Consider the following 20042-nt stretch of genomic DNA (forward strand, 5'->3'; position numbering starts at 1 on the left):
TCAAAAAAAAAAAAAAAATTGAAATTAGAGAATCGGACAACAACAACGATAACAAGAGTTGACGTGACCAGTGCAATGGTGATAAGACATAGGAAATACCGCAGGAATTCAATACCGTGTTGCAACTCGGTTAAACGACATGTTGAACAGGCTGTGGTTATTGTGCAGTGAGCTGCCTGAAAATTCGGAGGTCTTGAGATGCAAATGAACGTTGTTGAATAATAATCCAGCATCTAATCCTGAATGATCCCAGGAGCCTATGAGAAATCTATCCTCAGTGAAAGGCGAACGCAGCAGCCTGGGATCCTTAGAATGAATTCCCTGTAGCCTGGACGCAAGGCAGTGATGTTTCAGCAGGCTGAACTAATCACTCCTACCAAGTAAGTTCGGGCTTCGGTCGTAGGATGGAGAAAAACGTGGAATGCAAGATTGACCATGATCCGAACACTCGCAGGAGCTCTCCGTATGCTGTCAGCAGCTCTTGTGAGGGCTTTTTTTTTTATTAATTTCTATTTCCATTTTCATTTTCGCCTCAAGGGCAACTACCCTGGTGCCTGGGATCGGAAACCTCGTGTCAATCGGGGTTTTCCTTTCGGCTGGGTCTGTAAGTGGGTAGATTTCGGCATGAAGCGAGAACTGAATATCTTGACCTACCACAGAAGGCTTTTCCTTAGAGACAAGATCTTCGGACTTTTTTTTTTTTTTCTCTTTGTATGGATGGCTGCCATCCGTGTTAGATATTCGCTTGTGTCGAAGAATAGATGGTCTGTTGGCTCGACTCCTCGGGCCTAGCTCCGCCCCTCCTTCAAGATGAAACTCGATATTCTGACGGGTAAGCTTGATTTGTTTCAGCTGCAGAGCAACATCATGTCATGTTATCGACATCATATGTGATCATTCCAGCAGCGCTGGTGTCTCCAGACACAGAACCAGCGTTTCTATCAGGCTAGATATAGTGTCTTCACGAACAGCTAGCAACGGCTACCTATCATCTGGCTGGGTTAATGTGCTGCAGACCTTCGTAAAGGACTGCGCTTCCTCTTCGACCCTACTCAGTGCTGCTGATAATGATGATGATGATGATGATGATGGTGCCTCGCTGTCAACCAAAGGCTGGCGCTGTCTTGTGGATGGCTTGTTTCCTGCCTCTGCCTGTCAGCCTTATTGCACCCAGTCGCCCGGGAGAAAAGCAAGAGAAAAGCAAAAAGAGCAGTTCAGCTTGACCAACCCATCATCACACCAGCCAAAACCTACACCGTTTTGCTTGTCTCTAGCATGATCTGCCTCCTTCGCGAGCGATGAGTCCACCCTGCATCGGCTCGTATCTTAGTTGGCGCTTCGTTGATGTTGATCGTTCAGTCCAACCTTTTTTGACGATCTTCCCGGACGTGCGGGGTGTCACATGACATCACTCTAACTGATTATTAAGCGAGATGAAGCTTTGCTTGCTTTTTCTTGGTGACTTTTTGGAATCTTGAAACTTGGGCAGCAGCAGCAGCATCATCATCGACCATCGGGAGTGCATCCAACAGCCCATATCGACTCATTCTTGTTACCCCATACCCATTACTTAGCTGGAATATATTATTTATCAACTTCACGTGAAAACTCCCCACAGGTCTGGCAGGCAGCCTGATGTTGGCTGCTCGACAAGCTACCACCAGTCCGGGCTGATGGCATGCGATCAGAAAGCTGCCAGTCGAGCTGTCGCGAGGATCATTCCAGCTTTTCTAGGTGGGCTTATTGTCTATGGCTGCTATTCTATTACAAAGGCCTTATGCAGTGAGTAACTTCACCCTCTCATTGACAGTTGGGTCTTTACTAACACGTCTACGAAGTTGATTACTTGATTAAGCCGGCGGCTGTGACCGGATTACACCCACGCATCAGCATAGCTATCGGTTTATTAGTTACATTCTACGTCCTGCTCATCTTCTTGGTCACGACATACCTTCGATTGCTTATTACAGTTATATTTTTCCCCGGCTACCTTCCAAGAGGGCCACAATGGTCGGGCTCAAGCAGGCAAAAGAAGAATAAAGGAGGGAAGGGACGCCACCGCCCTGGTAGCATCGATCAGGAGAAGCCAGAAGCTATACCATATGCGACACTGGGTGAGCATAATGCAAATGACGAAAAGAACGTATATCCTTTTGATGCTACTGGCTTGGAGGCATTTTACATGAAAGACATCTTCGTCTGCCAGCTAGACGGCAAGCCACCGTGGTGCTCCACTTGCTGCCAATTCAAAACCGACCGGTCACATCATTGCAGTGAAGTCAACAGATGTGTGAGGAAAATGGATCACTTCTGCCCCTGGTATGACTCCTGTATACCTCTTAAAACTTGAATGATGCTGAAAGTGTCGATACTGACTCGGAATGCAGGGTGGGTGGTGTGGTTAGTGAGACTTCATTCAAGTTTCTCATTCAGTTTCTATTCTACGCTATGCTGTTTGTTACCTTTAATGGGGTTGTAATGGCCGTTTTTGTTGCTGAACATAGAAAGATGGTAAATATATACACCTTTGACTTATACCATGTGGTTTATGGGGACTAATATGGCTCATACTAATACAGTTCGGTACATTAAATATACACTGGCTTATTATTCTGGCAGCGTACGTATTAGAATCCTAGTATCCTCCGCTCGTTGACACTTAACTAACCTGCAATAGATCCGGTTTCTTTGGGCTCTTCTTGGCTGGGATGCTCATAAGCTCCCTCCAGATGGCGCTCCGCAACTGTTCCACAATCGAAAGTCTCGATTGGGGTAGTAAAGTTTGGACTTTGGCTATTTTAATTCCTAGGCCCCTTGATCTCGACAATCTCCCTATAGAAAGTCGCCCGCCATTTCCCGTTGTCTCTTACCCTATATCTGCGTCTCAGCCCGGATCTCCATATACCTCTTGCCGCCAATTTGCCATATTACATACACGTCCTGGCGAAAACCCATTTGACCTTGGGGACCCCTTTGCAAACCTGGGAGAGGTCATGGGTCATTCTGTGCTTGATTGGATTTTACCCCTAAAGCATAGTCCATGTGCCTCCCATAAACGGCAGGACAGTATGTACGCGCTCGGCCCTGTTGTCCAACGGATGAAAAAAGAAGCAGGTTTATTGGAAACTTCCGCTCGTAAGTCTGGCTACCACTCTTACAAGACCAAAAGGAGGCGTAGGGATGGAAGATCCAGCGACTCCGATCCATCATCCTCACGGTCCACCCATAGTCGGTCACGAGACGAAAGAAATAAAACTAACCGAAGACAAACAAAGGATCCTCTTAAGCCTCACCGTCATTCCCGAGGTGGAGACAGATCGGTCCGGGGATAGTTTTCTGTCGAGGGTGCTTGATATATCATATATATAACATCGGTTCAAGTACTATGCACTAGAGAAGCAACGCTCACACTGTAGACTAATTATGTACATTGATACCCCTTCCTTGGATACCCTACCAGACTCTATTTTTTTCGCAATAATTTACCCCTTACTGCTGTTACAGTTGCTGTTATATTAAGCTGAAGAGGCTCCCTCTTTACCCTACTTAGACCTTGTAATACCCCCCCCACCTGCTCTTAGTTAATACAAACATTGTCTTATACCTAATGATCATTACTCGACAGCTATGGCCTTTCACTCAGTTACAATGAAGCGAAGTTGAAGAGCTAAGATTGTCATTTGTCATTAGCTCTCTAGGTCATGTTGGTAATAAAAACTAGTGGTCGGTAAAGACCGTAACAGGCAGGCCCATACAGTAGAATCCCGCCGTAGAAGGAAGGCAAAAGATAAAACCATAGAAATGAAAAGAGGAATCAGAACTAAAAGATAAGGAATACAGGGTATCAGGCGTTAGGCTTAAAAGACATAGACAGGACTTCATAGAAAGCAAGGAAGTAAGCGGTAGGAAGTAATCATCCACATTGAAATATCAACAACAGCGGATCCATCCAGTCATCGTCATGTTTCGTAGGGTCGGTGATGAGGCAGACGTTAACGAGAAAGCGTGTGTCGACGGGTTATAGGATGTTGGTCTAATATAATGCCGCTTGCAGTTCGAGGTAAAAGGTACGATATCGAAGGTGTAGGTCAAGTGCCCACGTTTTAAGGGGGCGTTCTTGGGTGTTCAACAGCGAGACTCATAAGTGTCTAGGGTGATAGGGCAGATATGTGTGTTGTAGTAGCGAGCAGTTGACGGATGTAGTGCGGGATTCCACTGTCTAGACGATCATATGGATGGAGTCTCTGCATGTGTCGCATCGAAGGTGTCCACAACTCGGGCATCTTGACGGGCTGGTGTCATAATCGTTGCTTTCCGAGCACTCGCAGCACGTCCATCGATCAGAGCCGAACATGTAGTTCTTCGGGTCGAGAGTCTTGACCATGGCTTTCGATGCCACAGAAGTTCCACCGAAGACGCCGCGGACTTGGGTTGTGTATGCAAAGCACATCCTGAGGTGACCCTTGCTTGAGTAAAAGAAGTAGAATAGTGTTCTTGAGCACTTGAAAGAGATGTTTCTGGCCTTTTGTCTGGCTTCTTTGAGGCTGTTCAGAGCAGGGTTGTCTTGTCAGAGGTGAGTATGTGTGAGGTGTAGGTTGTTGGATGGAGGAAGAAGCCGACGAAGAGGAGGGGGAAGACGTGCAGTTTAAATAACCAAAACAACAACAACCCATCCTCACTGACTGACTGCCTTCTGAACAGAGAGAAGAAGAAGTAGCAGCAGGAAAGCAGAAACCAGGAGCCCAGAAGGCTGCAGCACGTCTGCCTTCCCTAGTGCATGAGAGAATAATTGCTATAACAAGCCAGAAGTCATGCAGCAGGATGCACCGCCCTCATGTTAGCAAACATGCTGTTCGAGCAGGAGAGGACAGCCAAACCAGACACACACACACACACTCACTCACACATCTGAGCCAGAGAAAGGGAACATCAGAGTGTGAACAATGACCATTGTTCAGGAGACTCTCTGGCCCCCCGGTGGTGGTAAGTTAAGGCCTCTAACCCGTAAAAGTCGGTCAGGGGGAATGTTTTTGAATGACAGGCCGTATACTGACTTATTAAACAGTCCAGATCCCAGTAACATAGTGGAAAGAAACCAATAAAAGCCCTCGATCAGCAAGAAAATGGCTAGATGATCATGGTTCCTGTTTTAGCGGCTTAGGCAGCTAGCATAGAACTTCCACTGCATGAAAGGTGCATATGATGTGCATGGGTGCCTTTGCTAGACAAGGCTTGCGGCATGGATTATGGCAGCTAGCTTGCGTTATGGCCTCGGACACCTGTCAATGTCTAGTCCGGGTGCTGGTTTGCTTTATCTGGCAAAGTGTTTCTCTCGGAGTACTTTGCCAAACGCGGACACTGATGGGTATTTAAAAATCCAAATCTTTTGAGATTTACCATGAAGCTAACATGCAAGTTTCTTCCAGGTACAAGCTCCAGTTCTGTAGCCTCGCTGATACCAATACCCTTTTTTTTTTTTTTTTTTGCGCGATGCCTTGGAAGCGAATTTTCCGGATGTCAGGTCCTAAATAAACGGGGAAAAACCACGCTAGTCAACACTGTCTTTTTTTTTTTTGACGACAAGCCCTGCAGATCCTCGGCCATCATAAGGTCCAGAATCATACCCTAAACATCTCTTCGTCTAGGATATATCGAATACTGCTAGTTTTTGCATTGGCTCTCATCTTCATGGATGTCAAATCCTGCTCGCACAGAAACTGTATCACGTGACACGTTCAAATGCCGGCTGAGTCGATTGCAAAATTTCTTCCTCCTTTGCACAGGTTGTGACGAAAGGACCAGTTGAAAACGGGATATTTCAGTGCTAGCCGTTGGATCAGGACGAAATCCCATGCGCTGCTTACAGCTGCAGTGTCACAGGTTCGCTCTTTATTGTTGGTGGAATAGTGAAGCGGTTCCTTAAAGCAAGGCTAGGGCCATACGAGAACGGATGGCCAGTGGCTGTGCTGTTTCTCCCAGACGGCTAGCACTCAAAATTCAATATTAATCCGTATCAGAAGCGAACATGGGACTGAAGCGGTTAATTGCTGATGTGATGTTCATCAAGAAAAATATCTTGGAAAGCACCAGAGAATGTGCCTTGGTTGAGCAACCCACAAAGGCGCACACAAACACTCACCACCCATGGTTCGCATTAAGGCTTAACCCGCTCCTCGGTCAAGACGCAGGCTGAGTTGCAGGGGGTGGGTATTAGATGGTGGATAGTGGGTTAAGCCTGTTCCACGGTTCGGTGGTGAGTGAGTTTGGCCTTGTGTTGATGGCAGAATGAGCCCTTGAAGGGGCTTCGGTGTCCTGCAGTCTGGGATGCTCGGGGCGGTGCCTTGCCTTGCAGGCGATGGAGAGAGACGCTTTTGCCTCTGCTCCTCTTTGCTTCTGCGGCGGAGCCAAGTTAGCTTAACCAGCTCAAGGGGAGATAGGAAGAAAGGCTTGCATACACACTTCATGCATCTCGGCGGCACAGCATAGCTAGTTAGCTATGGAGCGGAGCGCTACCACCACCTGCAGCCTTGGGGGGGGGGAGTGCCCCTGAGTCGGGTGGGATAGAATCAACTAGACGACACTGGCATGTCCTCCCTCAGCGTAATCGACCGACCGACCGACCGATCAGCCGGACGGTGAGCTCTGCTGCCTGGTGTTAGTAATCGTCCGTTGAATTGGTCGACGCAGGAAGAAGATGGCCACACACGCTTCTTAGCAAGTTTGGGTGACTCTTAGCTTACTCGTTATCAATTTTCCCGCGCCACTGCCCACGTCAACACCAACAACAACCCACCATACTCCCGATTCTTATCCCGTTCACTCGGTTGCCAGCTTTCAAGTATCTGCAAAGCGACGGCCAGCGGGACAAAAATATGTAAGTAGTCTCGTTCCCTGGCCGTGAATGCCTGCAACGGCATGTCAAAAGTCATTCCATGCCAATGCCTGCACCCTGCATCTCGCAGTGACGCCGGTATTATCTGGACCAACCCCAGCGCGCCATGCTGCCTGCAAGTTGCTGCAAGTTCAACTGCTAGAGACAACGTCTGGCTAATGGTTCGCTTGTTCTACAGATATAACAGGATAAAAGATACGAATCAGCGTCTCGCGATCTACCATCCATCACCTCCTTTCATCCTAGCGATTTAGCTACAGGCGCACGGGAGACCGACAAAATCACAGCAGTTCTACCCAGGCATCCAGCAAGAGAGCCTCCAGGTGCATCAAGGGGGGTAGAGAGAGGCCCTACCGCCTATAATACTCGTCAGACTTACGCCATACGGGGATTGGCTCTCCCCTTGGGCACTGAAGGAGTGCCCTACCACCCCCTCCTTATTCGCAAAGCTACACATAACGAGTGAACATCGCGATCCCTCTCGACCCGGCTAACAGTGTTACGGGCCTTTTGAAGGCCATCAGGTGGGAATTATGGCCAGCCAGGACATTCGAAGCGGAGCGAGGAGGAGCTCGAGGGCGTCTGGTGGCCGCGAACTCAAGCTACCCCCCTCCTACACCGTTGACGGGAGAACGTATACGGCAGGCCCCGAGATGCGCCCGCGCAGCCATACGATATCAGCGGAGGCGAGCCGAATCCCACTGAATCCGCTGAGTCTACCTAGCTCTCCGAGCCGGCAACCCGTAGTGACCACTATTAAGCCACGGTCTCAGACCATCTATCCCACTCCATCCCGCGATGGTGGTGAGCGTTATATAACCCCTTCGTCATCTCATTCTCGGCATAGACAAGCTAGTGGGCCACTGGGAGGAGAGCCCGATACGATAGTGCCTTCTGGAGAACGTGAGCTCAAGTATAGGAATGGGTATCTTACTCCTGCCGGAAATTCTGGGTTCCCAAGCCCTAACCGGGATTCCAGCTATAAAGATATCGATGTCCATGATTCATTCAGCTATACCAACGCTCGAGAACAGTTTTATAGAGACTCTGATGCCATTCGGGAATCCCGCCGACAAGTCCCTGCTGTCAGAAAGGCAAGGCCCTTGAGTTTGACTGGGTTGGAAGCTTACCTTCCACAAGTCACCCGGGACCCAAAGGCTGCTGGGCCTCCGCCATCGTCTCGGCGATTCCTAGCGCCTGAGAGAGAAGACGCGCCTCGCAATTACAGAGAGATAAAGCCGCGGGATCTAGATGCTGACACAGCCAGGAACAACCCTACAGTCCCTCGAGCTTCTGACAACGCCCGGCAGAACAGCTCCCTTCGCAACCCAGTATCTTTACACCAGGACAGAACTACGTCACCATCACCCGCCCCTCCTGCCCCACGTCGCTCCGGCTATGATAATTCGGTTGAAAAAGGGTATCAGATACGGAGAGATGCGAATAACAACGTGATTGTTGACGATAAGCCCGAAACTGCTCGGCGTGACCGACGCCTGAGCGTTTCTGGTCAGACTCCGAACCGAGATCGAGGATATTCTACCGGCCGGGCTCCGGATGGAATGACGGGTGGTGGCCTTGCAACCGCTGGCCTTGCCAGTGGCTATTCTAACGAACCCATGGACGCACACCCACGGTCTGAGGCTCGGAGCGGGCGAGATCGGTCCGACTATTCCAGCCGCCCTGAAGATAAATACAAGTCCTCCAGGAACTGGCCTCAGGACACAAATGGTGGTTACTATTCGGACGGAGCTAGGGGAAATCACCAATATAAGCCATCATCATCCTCTCGGGAGACTGAACGGCGCCCCAGGGCTCCGTCACCAGTTGACTCAGACTCGAAGCGGTCAATCAACTCCTCACGTCCTGAGAATTACGAAAGAGCAGCCCAAAGAGAATCGAACTCTTCTTCCGCGAAGAGATCGCCTCCTCCGGCTAGTGGAACGAGTCCAGACACCCAAGCACCACGAGGGATTCTAAAACAACCCACTGAGAAATTCCCCGAGGAGCCTCATGCTGTCCGAGAAGGCGTGGCGCCTTTGAAGGATGCGCCGAAGAAAGGCGTACCAGCTGGCGCCCGCTGGACCAAAATCGACAGAAGGCTAGTCAGCCCATCTGCTCTTGAAGGGCGAGAAAGGTTTGAAGAACGACCGGACTACGTTATTGTGCTGCGAGTTCTGTCCAGAGAAGAAATTGAGGAGTACGCACTTTCGTCTGCTAAGATACGAGGTGAGTCTTGATGATTAGAACTTCGAGTTGCTGTAGCTTGATGATACTATGGAAACTGATGGTGGGTGTCTAGCGACGCGAACCCGACGAATCTCAGATCGTAAATCCCGAGACGAAGACGATACTCGAGCTCGCGGACGTGATTCCGACAGCGATGATGAAGACGACCATAGCTCATCCCAGCTGCGACTCGAACCACCACCACGAGACCCCAGACGATGACGAACGTGAACCGTAACGCACACATCCTTCATTTACTCACTTGACCTAGTTTCTACAATATCCCACTCTCTTCTTGCAACCACTCTTCGCAGAGCCATGCTTTTGTCTGATTTCCTCGCATTTAATGATTTGTTTGTTGACATGAATACCAACTTACTAAATGAAGAAGAAAAAAAAAAGGAAAAAAAATTTAGTTTCTTGCTTTGTTTTGTGACGAATACTTAGCCATTCATTGAGAGGTGAGAATTTGGATTTCCTTGCTATAGATTACTTGGTACGGGCTGATTGTGAGTCTATCAAGTAATCTATGCTTATGCTACTGACTTAAGAAATGATGGACGTTACTACTTGTTTGCTTGAGGTTGCTAGATTGTTGAATTCAAGAAAACTATCTTGGTGCCTTTTGAATTTGACGGGCGATTCTACCCTATTGAATGACTGACTGACGATCCTTTCAAAAACGTGGAGTTATTTCCCTCTTCTCGTTCAAATAGCTGTTTGGTGACATCGGCGTTTGATGCTTTCGATAAGCGGGATGTGGGGCGGCTGTTGTTACTAAGCGGCGGCAAGTTAAATTTAACCGCGGAAGACAACGTCAACAAAGAACATCCCCGTATAATAGCTATGGTATTTCGTAGTTACGCAATGAAACAAAGTTATATAGGCATAGGTGGATGTAGTTGGCAGTAGTAGTTCTATGGCTAAGTAATTGAAGTTTTCCGTTATGTCGGTTCTTTCAGCGTGTCATTGTTAGTGTCCCATATCACAGGTCCAGGGGCACGGCACATTCTTACCAAGTTGTTCATACTACTAAATATCAAGCCCCTAAACCACTCTCTTAGTATAAGTACTCCCGTAAAGAGTACCCTCCCAACGCTATATGTATAACCGTTGAGATCAACACCCATCAGGCCCATGCACGAACCCACCCAGCCGATCAACAAACATTACATCATACTCCGGGCCCCTCGAAGCCAAGTATAAAATATGTATATATCTAGATTAAATCTCGATCCCAAGCTCTAGCGGCCGATCGAATCATAAGCTACCTCAAGTAAGCTACTCCAGAACGAACTATATATACATGCAAGAGCGATCACCAAAACAAGCTTCCAATACAACAACACAACAGGCTGGCTGGCGTTACAAAAGCAATAAGAAGCGGGAAAACCCAAAAACAACGATAAAATAAAATCAACAACAAACAGAAAGCCACTCGAAAAAGTAAAAAAGAAAAGAAAAAAACAAAACGGAAGGAAACAAAAGCAACGGTGCGTCAAAGCGGAAAAAAAAGTATATGTAAGTGGGCTCTGCGCGAAAAAAGAAAAAAGGGCGCAAAGCAAGGCGTGACAAGGCATGGCAGGGCATGGCATGGCAGGGCGAGGCAGGGAAGCGGGGACGGACCGCGGGGCGGAAAGTATATGCCGAGGGGTGCGTGTGTCTGGTCGAGGAGCTTATTTGAGCTGTCGTCGATGCCACTAAAGTCGATCGATCGATCGGTGGGATCGAGTGAAAAAGAAAAAGGGCGATCTGCGGATGTGAGGGGAGGAAAAAGGTAGGTAGGTGGGTAGGTAGGGAGGGAGGGAAGTAAGTAAGTAGGAAGGGGAGAAGAAGGTATTTACATAATGCATGTGTCAACGTCAATCAATAAACGGAGAAAATAAGAACAGGAAAATGGAAGAGAAGAGTGCGCTGGTGCTCGAACGGGTGAAAATGTGAGCTGGCTGAAGGGTGTATATGCCGGTATATATGGCTGAAATGGAAGGTATATAGTGGAAAAGGCGAGTCTATATCGAAGTAGATGTCGAAGTATATGTCGAAGTATATGTCGAGGTGTAGATGGTGATGAAAGTCGGTGGAGACGTCGGTTAATCGACTGTCTTGCCGCCGCAGTCGGGAATCTTGATGCCAGGCTTGAGAACGCGGGCGGGATCCATAAGACCCCATTTATCTTCCCATTCCTTGCCGGGCTCATTGAACGTGACTTTCCACGGCTCATCAAATGCCTCAAACCTGCAGTTCATTGTTAATATCCCTCAAACAAAGAAAGCAAGAAAAGGAGAGAGAGTTATAAAGGGAGAACGACATACCAGAAATAATCAGTCCCGTTACTGAGGGCCTGACACACCCAGTTCTCCATGAAGATATTCATGTCCTTGACGCTCGCTACAGACCCCGACTTGGAATCAGGACACTTGGAATCACCGCAGTTATTCCCTCCACCGCTAGGCCATCCGATTTCCGAGATGATCTGCTTCTTGTTCGTGCCCTTTGTCAACGAGACGTCGTGTTCTGTCCAGAACGACCATGCCCAGCCCGTGCCCTTGTCGGCCGTGACACCGGCGAAGAACGGATGGACGTTGGACATGACTACGTCGACTATCTTTGTGAGCGGCTGAGTCCAGGCATCGCCCAGGTCGGACGTGGCGATGGGGAGGTCGAGCTTAAGCGATGCCAGCTCGTCCTTGACGCCGGTGATGTACTTCATCAGCTGCGTGAGTGTGGAGGGATCGTTTTTGCCACGATACAGCACCTCGTTGCCGACGATGACGCCCTTGAAGACGGACTTGTCGCGGGTGTTTTCGAGGATCTTGTAGAGCTGTTTGATCTGGCGGTCGTTGGTGGTGGTGTTGGTGTCTATCCACACGCCGAGCCAGAGCTTCATCTGCTTGAGCTCGAGGCGCTCAAAGGCATGCAGGACCATCTCGGTCTGGTTGCAGTCTGTGCCGTACAGACGGACGGTGTTGGTGAGCTGCGAGAGCACGGCGATGTCGCGGGTGACGTTGTTCTGGCTGGGCGGGTACTTGAGGCAGAGCGGGTACTGGGTGCCCCAGGGAGTGTAGTCCATGCCCGGGAAGACCTTGTGCAGGTCCTTGCTCTGCAGGGCCTTGATCTCCTTTGAGTCCTTGCCGAGATCTCCCTTGTCGTCGTCTGTGCCGGAGCCGCTGCCGCCGGGCCTGTTGGGGTCAGCGGAAGCCTTTTGGTTGGCGAGGATACCTGCTGTGACACCGCCGGCTATGGCACCGGCGAGGACGAGGGCGACGATGATGCCGATGATCCAGAGGCGTTTCTTGCGGGATCGTTCTTCGTCAACGAAGACCTTTTTCTCTCCCGTTGCGAGGTTGTAGAGGGGAGTGTCTGGGCCGGCACCCGCTCCGTTACCGTTGCCGTTTCCGCTGCCACTGCCGCTTGCGCCGGCGGGACTGCGCGCACCCGAGCCAGGCAATGAGCCAGATGCAGCGGCTCCCGCCCCGACGCCGGGATAGAGGTTGTTGTGGCTTGAGTTGTGGCCCATGCTGAGGAGGGAGCGTCTCTTGGGCTCGGGGATGAAGCCATCGTCTCCGTCGTCGACTATGTCGTGCGGGTTGATGGACTCTGGATGGACTGCGCCGAGGCCAGACTCGTCTCTCCTGTACGGGTCTTCATAGTGGTATCTTGCAGTGTTATCCTGGTACGCATTGTACCTGTCGTTACTATAGTTGTTGTTGCTATAGTTGTTGCTATGGTTGCTGCTATAGTTGTTGTTACTATAGTCGGTGTTGTTGTTGTTGTTGTTGTTGGTGTAGTTGGTGTGGTGGTCCTGGTAGCCACGGCTATGGGCATAACCCGCGGGATCATAGCTGCCGCCCATGGTCTCCTGGTATCCCATCTCCTCGTAGGCACGCGAGTCATGCAGGTGCCGACGGGAGTGGCCCGGGTATGCAGCGACCCCCGAGGCCAGGCCGGTCATGCCTCCGCCGGCCGCCGCATGGCCGTAGTTGTCTGCGCCGGCGGTGACGTCTGACCGGCCCGGATGCTGCGGGACGTAGTCTTCGGAGTAGTAAGGCTCGTCGTGAGGGTGATGCTGCTGCTGGCGATGCTGCGGAGGGTGAGGCTGGGGGTTGACGGGCGAGTAGTAGTTGTTTTGCGGCGGCAGCATGGCGAGGTCCTGGTCGGGGTCGGGCGAAGGGTTTCGATAAGCCGGTCGATAAGGCTGCATCTGTCTTTGTCTTTCTTTGTCTATCTCTTGTTTATATTCCTGTTTCTGTCCCCGTTCTTCTGTTCCTGTCTGTTCCTGTCCTGATCCGTTTCTATTCCTGATCCTGTTCCTGGCGGTGTTCCTGGCCCGTCAACATATCAAGCAGCACCCGCGGATCGGACGGCAGAAGCGGACCGGCCCAGGCAGGAGGTTTGAGAGAAGAGAAGAAGAGAAGGACGAAGATGAGACGACCGCTTCACCGCAACAAGTGAGCGATGCAGTTCAGCCCTTCCTTCGCAGCGCAGGTGGTTGTGTTGTCTCGCTCGTATCGAGTACGATCGCCGTGCTGTTTCTCTTACTAAGGAGGCGGACCGGGGGGGGCAAAGCTGAAATTGGGCGTTGAAGCCAGGAGCAGCGCTGAAACACGGCGATCAAATAGATGAATATGAATATTACGGAGGAAGAATATGATAGAGGATATGGTAGAGATGTAAGATGTAAGAGTAGAAAAGGAGAGACAGGCAGAGGAAAAAGGAGGCTGAAGCAAGCGAGATGTCTTGAACTAGCGCGCGAGGCCGGCGGCTTGACCAGTAGAAGAAGAAGCGAGGAAAGCCGCGGGCGTTGGCGTCCATCGTCCAGTGTTGATGCTCGGCGTCGGCCTGACAACAGCCTGGCGACAGGGTTGGGTTATGGAGCAACGGCTATACTACACCACAACTAAGGCCAGTAACATAACTTAGTTAAGTGGTGAGTATAAGATAGATAGATGATGGATGGAGAGGACGGAGATGGGGATAGCGATGGGCGGGTCAGACGCCGGGGGGGCGAAGATCGTGATCACCGCGATGAGATGAGACGAGAAGATGAGACGAGATGAGACGACGAGATGAGATGAGATGAGATGAGATGAAACGCCTGAAGGTCATCATGTTCATGAAGAAGTCGAAGAAGTAGAAGTAGAAGAAGAAGAAGGGAAGAGCAACCGCCCAAAAGACCAACTTTTTAGCATACATACATACAGCCATGAAGATAGATGAAGATAGACAGAGAAGAAGACATAGGAAAGACATCATCGTAAGAAAGTGAGTAGAAAGTAAAAACTACTCGACCTCCTCAGCGGACCGGGAGGAGGCAGTCGTGAGCACCGCCGGCGGAGAGGCAGCAGACACCGCAGACACAGCAGTGGTAGCAGCAGTAGAGTCCTTGTCTTTGGCGTCTGCTTTACGGCCTCTGTCGAGCCATCGTCGCTTGCCCACGCGAGTCTCAAAGTAAGGCGCTATCTCGCTGGTCTCATGGCCGGCCGTCAACATGCTGTTTCTCATCTTGTTGCGATACGCGTCCACTATAGAAGTTAGTTAGCAAGATCATTCTCTAGCATAGAGTAGAATAGAGTAGTATAGAGTAGAAAAGGTAGGCTTACTTGATCGTTGTAGGAAGAGCATCCTGCCCGCAAAGACTCTACTCTGCCCCCAGCTCATGCGATACCCCATATCATTAAGCAGCTCTTCTCTCTCTTTCTTCGCCCTCGTCAGACGCGGGACAAGCACTTCTTCTCCCTCCAGCATGGCCATAGGCACACTCGTCTTCCCCGCCGTGACATCTTCGTCTGCGTCTGCACTGCTACTGCCCGCAACCAGTCTGCCCGCGGGCTGCGACTCATCGTCGTCATTCATGAACCGATCCCCCTTTCGGCGGTGGTGAGCAAACGGTGAATGGACGGGGACATATGTGCGAGGGAAGACGGAGTTGGCCTTGCGATATGAGTCCGGGATCTCTTTCATGTCTACCTGGTCGAGCATGACCTTGACGCGCACCCTGCATGAACGCTGCGGATCTTCGACGAGAATGAACTTGCGTCGTTTGCCCTCGGGTAGGTCTTTGAATTGTTGCTGGTGGTGGGAGGAATGGTTGGGGGTATCATCTTCTGCTGCGCGTTTGTCGGCGGTGGTGGTGGTGGTTGCTGAAGAGGCTGGGGGGTATGCTGGGTATGTAGAGCCGTTGAAGACATGGGCTGGTCTATCTGTGTATGTTGGTGGTTGTTGTTGTTGTTGGTGTTGGCGGTACTGGGCTGGGGGGTGAATTAGCTTGGTTTACTTTTGAGGACATGGACATGGTCATGGACAGGGACAAGGATGGCGGACAAGGGAGAGACAAGGATATGGATATGGATGGATGGTTGTATGGGTATATAGAATGGGAATTCGGCTGATAGATACACAGCTCAAATACAGTCACTCAATAGATAAGCATAAACATGAAGAGAAGAAGATGAAGATGAAGATGAAGAAGAAGAAAACCTTTTCCCTAGCTCCCAAAGTCCCAGCACTCCTTGTCCGGCCCGCTCCAGCATACATGACACATAAAAATAATCACAAGAAGAGAAGAAGTAGAAATAGATAGTGAAGAAGAAGTAGAAGTGAAGTAGAAGAAGTAGAGTGGTTACATCTGCTGAAACATACCGCTAACATTGACGTCCTCTGCATGGCTCTCATGCGGCTGATGCGGCGGCAGACCCGGCAACGGCTGCTGCTGAGCCTGTTGCTGCTGAGGATGCTGCTGTTGCTGGTGCTGGCTGAGATGCGAGGCATGCTGGGCCACCGCCTTGCGATTATTCGCCTTAGCCATGCGCTTGACTCTCCGACTCCTCAGCCGCGGGTCCTGGTGCGAGTTACGCCAGCTGTCGACCGCCCGCTGGATGAGCCCTCTCTTGCCCCTGAGACACGGGTTGAGCTCTGCCAGCGCCCATCCGACGGCGTTGCACTCTGTTTCGTAGACGAGCCTGTTGCCGCGGTACTGGTCCTTGGTGCAGCAGGCGCGCGGGTAGACGCAGTTCTCGGTCTTGAAGTCCTGCGGCAGGGTTTCAATGTTGATGTTCTCGACGTCGCAGCGGATGGTGTATTCCATCTTGACGCGGTCGCGGGAGTACTCGAAGGCGATCCACTGGACGCCGTTTGTGTCTTGCCGGACGACGAGCGGGGTGGTGGCCGGGATGGGCCCCGGAGCGGCGCCGGAGTTTGTTGTTGGCGAGGAAGAAGTCTGGGGCCTGCTCTCGAGCTTCATGCGCGGGCTGACCTGCGATGGGCCCTGGGGAGGCTGCTGCTGAGGATGTTGTTGTTGTTGCTGAGGATGTTGCTGGGGGTGTTGTTGTTGGTGGTGTTGCTGCTGGTGAGGCATCTGGGGCATGGACGCGGAGACGGGGCTCATCATCATGCCCTGGGTCTGCGGAGGATGCTGCTGTTGATGTTGCTGGTGGTGGTGCGGCGGCGGCGGCGGAGGAGGATGCTGCTGGTGTGGTTGTTGATGTTGCTGGTGAGGCTGCTGCTGCTGCTGCTGGTGATGCTGGTATGGCGGGAGGGAGCTCATGGGCGAGTACTGGGGGTAGGCAGCGGCGGCGGTGGCGTACATGCCGAGGGCTGGCGGTTGGGCGTAGAGAGAGCGGCCATGCTGGTCCTGCTGGGCGACGGAGGAGGCAGGGTGGTAGATGGGCGGGTAGGGCCGCTGCATGTGCGCCGTCGCCATGATAGAGAGATGATAGAGAGAGTAGAGAGAGTAGATAGATGGTAGAGAGTGAGGTGGTAGAGAGAGTGAGGTAGTGAGAGTAAGGTGGTAGAGAGAGAGAGTGGATGTCTGGGTATGGTATCGGGGACGGGGAGACGAGGGAGAGCTTATAAGGACAGAAAAAAGCAAGCGAAGAAGGTCGAAGGTCGAAGTAGAAGTGGAAGAAGAAGTGGAAGAAGAAGCAGAGTGGAAGAAGGATAAGAAGTGGAAGACTAAAAGAGGGGGAGACTAAAGAGGAGAAGAAGGTTCGGAAGTCAAAAGGGGATCAACGCGCGCCCCGAAGATCTAGAAGAAAGGCGTTGTCATGGGCGGGCAGAGAGAGCAAGGGCAAGGGCAAGGGCTAGGGAAGGGAGCAGGCAGGGCAGGGCAAGGGTGAGACAGTAGCAGCAGAAGAAGAAGAAGAAGCAGCAGTAAGAAGAGAGAGAGTAGGGGGAGGGAGAAGTTGCTTTTTTTTTCTCATGGTTGCTTTTTATTTACTTTTTTTGCTTTTTTATTTTTTTTTTTACTTTTTTACTTTTTTACTTTTTGCTGTTGCTTTTTTGCTTTTGCTTATTTTACTTTTACTTACTCCGTACATACGAAAACGAGTCTACTCTCGATTACTCTCTACTCTTATTACTCTCTCTCTACTCTTTTTTTGGCTTCTACTCTACTTCTACTACTCTATTCTCTATTCTCTATTCTCTTCTACCTTCTATCTTCTCTTATCTGCTCAACTCCTTCCTTCTTGAGAAGTCGGAGTCTTCTTCTTCTCTTTCTCCTTCTTCTTCTTCCTTTTCGACTACTTCTACCCTCCTTCCTAATCCGACTTCCTCCACGCTTGGCAACATGTCTTGGCAAACAAGGAGATGCTTCCTCTTTAGGTTAGAGCTCCCGAGGGGATCCACTCTTCCAGAAGCAGACAGTGAAAGTTTAATCGAGTAGAGAGAAGCAGACATTAGAGAGAAGACAGAGAGAGAGTAGAAGAGAAGAAGAGAGAAGACAGTAAGAGAGAAAGTAGAGTAAGGGAAGACAGTAGAGAGAGGAAGAAGAAGAGAAGGCCACTCACCACTTACTTCTACTTCCTTTACTCTTTACTCTACTTCCTCTACTTACTCTACTTCTACTTCTCTACTGTCATCTCTTAATAATACTTCTCTCTTAATGCTTCTACCAACCCAGCGCCGATCATGCAGGCAGTCCTTATGTAATGCCAACCCAGTCAACCTTCTCCTCTGAACCACTCCCCACCTTACTCTCTCTTCTTCTTACTCTCTTCTTACTACTCTTAACTAACTACTACAAAGTAAGTACTGACTGGCTCCTCCACCTCCATCCGCCCGCCCATCCCTAAGCGAGGTTCCCTTGTCCCCTACGGAGTACTTACTTTACTCTTTAAAGTCCCTTAACCAGGCACACTAGTATCACTCCTGCTCCCTGCCCGAGCTCCAGACAGGCACGATGCTTGTTTCGTATCCCTCCCTCCACCCCCCTTCGTATCATCTTACCTTGTTACTCACTTACTTGTCTGCTTGTCTGCTGTCTGCCAGAGACGAACAGCAAAAAAGAAAAGAAAAGAAAAGAAAGAGGACAGCGGCTAGCGTCGAACATCACCTTCTCTTCGAACCCGCTCAGCTCCTTGTCTTCCCGCGCCATCCCTGCCCACACCACCCTTATACCACCGTCTGATAAGCGCTCTCCAGGATGTTTCACCTTCAACTTCTTGCTCAGTACTTTCATCTCATGCTAAAATACTCTTACTCTTACTCTTACTTTTCATATACTCGGTCGAGTCCCCGCACCCGCATCTCCCTGGCCGTCCACTCTGGCTTAAATATCCGGCCGCAGGGTGGGGAGGGGGGAAGGGGGGGGCCAGCCAGGCCAGCAGGATCAGGATCAGGATCAGGATAATTTCTCTCTCTCTCTCTCTTTTTCTCGTTGATACTCTCTTCTGTCGGCTAGATTTGCTTTTTCTCTCTCTCTCCGACTGACTGACTGACGGACTGCAATATCATTCTTCTAACACTGGTGTGTCAGTGAAGACCTGGCTGTCTCTGCATCTCTCTTCCTGTCTGCATTGCATCGTCCTGTGTAACGACTCAAACCTCCCATTCGACAGGCGACTTTTCCCCCTCGTCACACCCTTCTTCTTCCTCTCCCTCTTCCATCGGCTATTCAAGTACTCCCTCACTAAACACAGTAAGTAGTAAGTAGTATGTAATAATAATGCCTTTAACTCCTTTCTTTTTCGTCTGCTTCGCCTCAAATCGCCTGATAGAGTTAATATCCTGCATTAAACAATACACCACACACACATACACACACACACACACACAACACTTACGATAGCCCATCAACCACTCACCTCGCTCTCTTTCTCTCGTCTCGCTGTCAATCTCATCTCGTCTCGTCTCGTCTCTCGCTCTCCCGCAGGCCACTCCCGTCCACCCGCAGCACACTAGTGCATGTCGTGGTTTATGCTATGCTACATTATATCCCCTTTCCTCTTCCTCTATGTACGTACAGACGTCCTTCCTGGGCTGTTCCTCGTATCGATCTCAGCCTGCGTCGCACTGCCTGGCGCTCTTGTACGAGGCCGGCCCTCCCCCAATCCCTCGCCCCCTTTATTTCAACTCTCTCTCTCTCTCTAGTTACTCATCTAACTAAGCCTAAGCGAAGCCGCTTTCGGATAGATAGTCGCTGGCTGTTATGCTTAACCTGTTCATCCCCCCGACCGACCGTCTCTTTTTTTCCTACCCAGACCCAACTAGTCATTTTACTTAGTGTCCTTTTACTTAGGGGGAGTTTAGGAGCTGGCTGGGTGGTTCATGCTTTAGTGCGATAAAATACTTCCGGAAGTTTCGTGGATGGGCTCCGTCTTTCCACTGAGGTTCAATCAAGGGTCTGCGGTCTGCGGTCTGCGGTCTGCGGTCTGCTCGTTCTGCTTTGCTTTGTGTCCGGCTAGCTGGCTGGCTGGCTGGCCTGCCGTCCTGTCTGCCTGGCGATCCTGGGACCAGTCGTACAAAAACGGTTGGCCAGCAAGTAGACAGCAGCATCACTGCATCAATAACACAGTAAGTCATACTCCGTAGTCATCACACAGTGAGATGCAGGTAGATGTATGTGTATGTCATGTAAGTAGATGTAGGAAAGAAAAGGTAAGGTGATCCCTGAGCTTCTCCAGACTCGCAAGGAATCGACATG

At 50.5% G+C, this 20042-nt stretch overlaps 10 protein-coding genes across 10 annotated transcripts; 4 read left to right on the top strand and 6 right to left on the bottom strand.

Annotated features, from left to right (window-relative positions):
• Nucleotides 1-761: 761 nt before the first annotated feature.
• TRV_06489 (uncharacterized protein) lies at nucleotides 762-1279 on the top strand (the record flags this gene model as incomplete). Its single annotated transcript, XM_003019428.1, has 2 exons — nucleotides 762-832; nucleotides 859-1279. The coding sequence occupies 2 exons, from the start codon at nucleotides 762-764 to the stop codon at nucleotides 1277-1279; spliced, it is 492 nt and encodes a 163-aa protein (XP_003019474.1).
• Nucleotides 1280-1424: 145 nt separating this feature from the next.
• Nucleotides 1425-1547, bottom strand: TRV_06490 (uncharacterized protein; the record flags this gene model as incomplete). The annotated part of the gene is made up of 1 exon (XM_003019429.1): nucleotides 1425-1547. The coding sequence occupies one exon, from the start codon at nucleotides 1545-1547 to the stop codon at nucleotides 1425-1427; it is 123 nt and encodes a 40-aa protein (XP_003019475.1).
• Nucleotides 1548-1673: 126 nt separating this feature from the next.
• TRV_06491 (DHHC zinc finger membrane protein) lies at nucleotides 1674-2559 on the top strand (the record flags this gene model as incomplete). Its single annotated transcript, XM_003019430.1, has 3 exons — nucleotides 1674-1782; nucleotides 1911-2319; nucleotides 2388-2559. The coding sequence occupies 3 exons, from the start codon at nucleotides 1674-1676 to the stop codon at nucleotides 2557-2559; spliced, it is 690 nt and encodes a 229-aa protein (XP_003019476.1).
• A 4866-nt stretch (nucleotides 2560-7425) lies between these two features.
• Nucleotides 7426-9343, top strand: TRV_06492 (uncharacterized protein; the record flags this gene model as incomplete). Its single annotated transcript, XM_003019431.1, has 2 exons — nucleotides 7426-9121; nucleotides 9195-9343. 2 exons carry the CDS (start codon nucleotides 7426-7428, stop codon nucleotides 9341-9343), a joined length of 1845 nt encoding a protein of 614 aa, XP_003019477.1.
• A 1868-nt stretch (nucleotides 9344-11211) lies between these two features.
• TRV_06493 (cell wall glucanase, putative) lies at nucleotides 11212-13322 on the bottom strand (the record flags this gene model as incomplete). Its single annotated transcript, XM_003019432.1, has 2 exons — nucleotides 11212-11356; nucleotides 11434-13322. The coding sequence occupies 2 exons, from the start codon at nucleotides 13320-13322 to the stop codon at nucleotides 11212-11214; spliced, it is 2034 nt and encodes a 677-aa protein (XP_003019478.1).
• Nucleotides 13323-14110: 788 nt separating this feature from the next.
• On the bottom strand, nucleotides 14111-14326 carry TRV_06494 (uncharacterized protein; the record flags this gene model as incomplete). The annotated part of the gene is made up of 1 exon (XM_003019433.1): nucleotides 14111-14326. One exon carries the CDS (start codon nucleotides 14324-14326, stop codon nucleotides 14111-14113), a length of 216 nt encoding a protein of 71 aa, XP_003019479.1.
• Nucleotides 14327-14401: 75 nt separating this feature from the next.
• TRV_06495 (uncharacterized protein) lies at nucleotides 14402-15655 on the bottom strand (the record flags this gene model as incomplete). Its single annotated transcript, XM_003019434.1, has 4 exons — nucleotides 14402-14643; nucleotides 14722-15369; nucleotides 15396-15506; nucleotides 15556-15655. The coding sequence occupies 4 exons, from the start codon at nucleotides 15653-15655 to the stop codon at nucleotides 14402-14404; spliced, it is 1101 nt and encodes a 366-aa protein (XP_003019480.1).
• An 85-nt stretch (nucleotides 15656-15740) lies between these two features.
• Nucleotides 15741-16205, bottom strand: TRV_06496 (uncharacterized protein; the record flags this gene model as incomplete). Its single annotated transcript, XM_003019435.1, has 1 exon — nucleotides 15741-16205. The coding sequence occupies one exon, from the start codon at nucleotides 16203-16205 to the stop codon at nucleotides 15741-15743; it is 465 nt and encodes a 154-aa protein (XP_003019481.1).
• Nucleotides 16206-16378: 173 nt separating this feature from the next.
• TRV_06497 (uncharacterized protein) lies at nucleotides 16379-17986 on the top strand (the record flags this gene model as incomplete). The annotated part of the gene is given in 6 exon segments (XM_003019436.1): nucleotides 16379-16643; nucleotides 16684-16850; nucleotides 17015-17104; nucleotides 17204-17269; nucleotides 17289-17722; nucleotides 17812-17986. The coding sequence occupies 6 exon segments, from the start codon at nucleotides 16379-16381 to the stop codon at nucleotides 17984-17986; spliced, it is 1197 nt and encodes a 398-aa protein (XP_003019482.1).
• A 364-nt stretch (nucleotides 17987-18350) lies between these two features.
• Nucleotides 18351-19296, bottom strand: TRV_06498 (uncharacterized protein; the record flags this gene model as incomplete). The annotated part of the gene is made up of 4 exons (XM_003019437.1): nucleotides 18351-18584; nucleotides 18641-18796; nucleotides 18944-19009; nucleotides 19204-19296. Coding segments are annotated over 4 exons (549 nt in total), but the record flags the coding sequence as incomplete, so codon positions are not given.
• Nucleotides 19297-20042: the final 746 nt, after the last annotated feature.

This window comes from Trichophyton verrucosum, assembly GCF_000151505.1.
Source record: "Trichophyton verrucosum HKI 0517 chromosome Unknown contig00710_1.f1.exp, whole genome shotgun sequence".
Lineage (NCBI taxonomy): Eukaryota > Fungi > Ascomycota > Eurotiomycetes > Onygenales > Arthrodermataceae > Trichophyton > Trichophyton verrucosum.